Below are 5,366 nucleotides of genomic sequence, written 5' to 3'. Positions count from 1 at the left end.
TTGTGGCACATTTCCATTTTGCGTTTTAATCGGGAAGATTTACTGGTATTTCATACGTACGCAGAAGGCTCTCCCTTGTGTAATATGGAGAGCAATAATTTTCGTATGTTTCATGCATGTGCCTTAATGCAGCCAAAGCATGCGCACATGGAAGTTCTTCAAGTTGGAATTGGCCACAGCTGCATATCTTATTTTCTAGACACACAATGTACCGCTTCACACCATCCAACACAGTATGTATATAATCTGTCGAAGCCCTCACCTACATTTTCAGAACAAACACAAAGAAAAAATAGTTACAATGATAAAAATATAATATCTGCAATATTTTTACATAAACTACAATTCGACTACATTTTGCCTACTATTTATCTACAATCTTGAGACACTGTGTATTAAAATATTTTTCCCCCTGCACCAAGACAGTGTATATTAAAGAGAGCATACCCTAAGTTTCTAAGATAATGTACTATTTTTCTCCAATTCTTTGTTGAATTTGTAACCAAGGTATGTGAAGGTACCCTTAGCCTTCAATAACTTCTCTTTCGTCCAAGTTTCAAGAAGCGTCCTCATATACTCTAATAGGTCAAATATTGGCAGCTCTCTTGCATATTTTGTTACAGCATTCAATGACTCTGCAATGTTTGATGTCATAGTCCAAGTTCTATTTACCGTTGCATGTACTCTTGACCATCTATGATAGTCAATATCATAGAGGTATGATTTAACATGAGGGTCTATCTCTTCAATCTTCGACATCCTTTCATTAAAATCATCCAGAGTGTATGACCCTGCTGTAGCAAAGTACAATTCATGTAATTGTAGATGACCCTTCTTGAATTTTGACCTTATATTTGTCCAAATATGCCACATACAAGAGTAGTGTGGCATGCCCGGATAGATAATTGATGTTGCCTTCATTATACTCTCAGTTCTATCTGAAACAACAGACATTGAAGGTCTTTCACCATATGCCTGCTTGAATTGCTCAAAGAACCACTTCCAAGATGCATCATTTTCAGAATCAACCACAGCATATGCCAAGGGCAATATTGTACCTACATTCAAAATTCATAAAATTTTAAATGGCAGATTTGCAGATGTATATAAAAATATGAATACACAACAACTACAATTTACCTTCAAATATAGATAAATTATCTACATTTTATTTGTACTGCCTACAAAATAACTACAAACTTACTACAATGTATCCACATTTTATAAACTGCCTATAAAATAATTATTAAAATTTAACACTTTTTACCTGCTGCATCCATGGTGCTTGCAGTCAGCATAATCCCCCTGTAGACTGATTTTAAGAATGTCCCATCAACAACTACTGCTGGCCTACAATGTTGCCAACCACTTATTGATGTAGAAAGAGCAACAAATGCGTACAAGAAGCATTCATTTGTTGTCTTCTTCAATTTAACATGAGAACCAGGATAAGTCTCCTCAAGAATATAAAAATATTTGGGTAATTTGCTGTTGGAGTCAGCCGGATTCCCTCTCAAAAATTGTAAAGCCTTTTCCTTTGCTCTCCATGCTTGCATGTAGCTTAGGTTCACTCCGTGTTCTGCTAACATGTCAGTCTGTATGTCCTTTAGTGTGTACACAGTTTTTGGATCACAATACGTTGGAATGACCATGCTACCAACTACAGATGCAGTACGTTTGCGTTGTATGAATGTTTCGTCCATTAAGGAGCATGTGTGTTGTCGGTTGAAACTCCTTATCTTGAACATTGCGGAATCATTAATTGATGTTGCCTTGAAGTGCCATTTATAGTTTTCACCAACACATACAAGCCAGTAGCTGTCAAAAAAAACAACAAATTGTAATTGTAGGTGCAGCAGAAGGATTGTTTTAAGGGAAAATAACATAAACTATAATTTAACTACATTTTAACTACAATTTATCTACAATATTAAAAACCACATTTTTTGAACAATTCACTGCTTAGAATTAGATTTTATCTATACCTTCTATGACTAGATCTTTTAACTTTGAACTGGAACTTGTGCACCACAGAAAAGTGCTTCATTGCAGTAGCTACAGTTTGCTTGTCCTGATACACTTGTCCTTCTTCAATATCGGTTTGCGTATATTCTTTTATTATTTCACTTTGATATTCCTCTATATCTGGAGAGGATGGCATATCAAGTAACTTTAGCGATCCAGATGAACCTGCATCAAAATAGAGATAAACAGTGTCATTATAAATTTGTAGAATCTTTGTAGATAAGTTGTAGATATCTAAAAAAAATTACAGTTATCTATTTTAAGATGTGAGACATTGTAGTTACACTGTAGTTACATTGTTGCACTTTGTAGATTGGTCTCAAATCAATACTGTTTACTTCTTTCTATATGAGAAATTGTAGTCACATTGTAGATATATGGAGTAAATTTGTAGATAATATCATAAAACTAAAATACTAAGCATTTTTCGAACTACACAAACCTGCACTTGTGTTATCATTGGTGATTGCCAATTCCATATTGAAATCTCGTACACTTACACATAGCGGATATGAACCTGAGTTTTTATTCTCCTTTTTGGTCTCCATATACACACGAACCCCCATATCATTCCTAATCTCCATTGCGGGACAATTGTCGTTCACGATGTATTTGATTTCTACAATTTTTTCAGCAGTATCAATTGATAGTTGTTCTGCAATTGTAGACATCAGAGTACTGTAGCTTGCATTCTCATCTACCACAATGGCATCCACTTGAAAATCCCTAAATCTGCCACAGGTATCCCAATTGCCATTAAATTGTAGCATAATTGCGATTTTGGACATGATTTGTTGTCGATGTTGAGGTTTTTTTTTTTTTGATTTCTAGATTGAAAGAACAAAAGATGAAGAAGAGATATATCTGATCGACAATTTGATAGAAGAAACAACGAAGAACAGATTTTTTTAACTTTGAGTTGTTGAAAATCGAAAATTTTGAATTCTACAATTTGAATTCAAATCTTAGAAGCTGTTAGTAGTTGAATATTTTCGTAGTTTTTGTAGCTGTTAGTAGTTGAATATCTGTTCGTTCCTTTTTTTTCAGAATTTGAAGGGATTGTTCTGGAGAAAAAAACGCAGATATGAAATCTCCTTTCCCTTTTTAAAGATTTAATTTAATGTAGAATCAATTATCACCAAGAATCTCTCCTTAATTTTTGTCACGACCCAAAATCCACTAAGGGTCATGGTGGCGCCGGACACCGCTATCAGGCAAGCCAATTAAATTACCGATTTAAAATCCTCTTTTAAAATACATCAAATTCCAGAAATTTCCTTCCATTTTAAATAAATAAGAGGTTTTTGCTTCAATTCAAATCAAACAATGTCAATTAATTCAAATCTTTCAGAAAACCATCCCAGAACCCGGTGTCACAAGTGCATGAGCGACTGCTGATAAGTAAGATAAAATACAACATCTGTCAGAAATACAGTGGACAGGGAATAAATAATAAAAGAGCAGAAAGGAACTACACTAGCTGCGGGTCGCCTCGCAAACTGCAGCTCACCTAGTCCCAAAATTATCCATGCTGCTACGCCCAGTAGGCTGCTAGAAGTGTACATGTACCTGTGCAACAAACATGCACAGAAGTGTAGTACGAGTACGTAATCAACGTGTTCTCAGTGAGTATCCCGCCTAATCCCGAAGGGGTAGAGACGAGATGGCCAACTTCGACACTCACTAGAGATCAATTAACAATATTCTATAAGTGCGAGGAAAAATCATGGGTTTATACAGAAGTTCTAATTGTGAAGCCAGAAAACAGGTAAACACCTTCAACAATAAATCAAGGGCTTCAAAGCCTATTCTTTATTATCTTATCAGTTTATATCAAGCCACATAGGGCCAATTCCACATTCACGATTCTTCAAGTAACAGATAAACATGCGCAAATCACACCGAGGCGACGGCCTGCTCCAACAGGAATGTAAATTGTGCACTGCCGAGGGTCGAGCGGCACGAACCATAGATGTATCTATTTTCACTGAGGCGTTCGGCCCGTTCCATAAATAAATACATATCCTGCTCGCGAATCATCCATGCGACGCAGGCACACATAAAATACATGCTCAAGTAGGAAATTAAGAGCTCATCGAGGATAATCATCCAAATAAACAACTTTCTCTTTTTAAATTCCTTTACCAATTCATGGTGATTTAAACAATTCAAACTATCAATGGGTTCACAGTAATCCAAGTATAACATACTGTTCGAGTCCTAGACTACCCGGACAATAGCATAATAGTAGCTACGCACGGACTCTCGTCACCTCGTGCGTACGTAGCCCCCACAAATAGGAGCACATAACCAGTTTACTCACCTATGGGGTAAATTCCCCCTCACAAGATTAGAAAGGAGATTCACCTCGCTCCGAAGACTCATAACCGGCATTCTACATTCTTCCGAAGGCTTGAACCAACGCACAATGCACCAAAACTAGTCAATTAACGACAAATTAACGAGAGCATGCTCAAATACTTGTTAAAAATTCAGATTATACAAATTCCCAACTTCACTTAGTGAAATGACCAAAATGCCCTCGGGCCCACGTGCCCGGAATCCATAATTTTTTCGAAGATAAAGGTTACCCATGACCTTAGGAACTCAAGTACATAATTTTCTCTTAATTCCATACTCAAAATCGTGGCTAAAATCCAAGATTACAACTTTCTTGGTTTTCAACCAAAACCCCAATATTTACTCTAATTTTCATGCTTAAATCCATATATAATTGATATATTTAACTCAAAAGTGATAGGGATAACTTACCTTAATCATTGACGACAAAATCCTCTCTTGAAGCTCCCCAAAAATCGCCCAAGCCATGAAGAAATGGGAGAAATAGACTCATTCCCACGATTTAAAACAAGCTTCTGCTCCCAGCTATTTCCGCTTCTGCGGAAATAGTTCCGCTTCTGCGGAAATAGTTCCGCTTCTGCGGAAATAGTGCCGCTTCTGCGGATGTCGCTTCTGCGACTTTTTCGCCGCTTCTGCGGCTTTGGGCATAAGGGCGTTGACCGCTTCTGCGGTCTGGGGGCCGCATAAGCGGAACCGCTTCTGCGGTTTCCTGGGCCTGACCCCCTTTCTGCTTCTGCGAGCTTCGGATCGCATCTGCGGTCCAAGAACCGCAGATGCGGTTATGACAGAAGCAACACACTCAAGCCTTCCAAATTCCAATTTCGATCCGTTAACCACCCGGAATCCACTCGGGGCCCCCGGGACCCCAACCAATCATACAAACCAATCCCAAAACACATTACGGACTTGCTCGAGGCCTCAAACCACATCAAACAACGCTAAAACCATGAATTACACCCCGATTCAAGCTTTATGAACTT

At 37.7% G+C, this 5,366-nt stretch overlaps 1 protein-coding gene across 1 annotated transcript; it reads right to left on the bottom strand.

Annotated features, from left to right (window-relative positions):
* Positions 1 to 456: 456 nt before the first annotated feature.
* LOC109217123 (protein FAR1-RELATED SEQUENCE 5-like) lies at positions 457 to 1,703 on the bottom strand. The gene is made up of 2 exons (XM_019381354.1): positions 1,268 to 1,703; positions 457 to 1,058 (listed from the first exon to the last, which is right to left on the bottom strand). Exons 1-2 carry the CDS (start codon positions 1,701 to 1,703, stop codon positions 457 to 459), a joined length of 1,038 nt encoding a protein of 345 aa, XP_019236899.1.
* Between the last annotated feature and the right edge of the window lie 3,663 nt (positions 1,704 to 5,366).

Source organism: Nicotiana attenuata, unplaced genomic scaffold (genome assembly GCF_001879085.1).
Source record: "Nicotiana attenuata strain UT unplaced genomic scaffold, NIATTr2, whole genome shotgun sequence".
Classification (NCBI taxonomy): domain Eukaryota; kingdom Viridiplantae; phylum Streptophyta; class Magnoliopsida; order Solanales; family Solanaceae; genus Nicotiana; species Nicotiana attenuata.
Note: the sequence above shows the minus strand (reverse complement) of the source record. Positions and strands in the feature narration are given on the sequence as shown.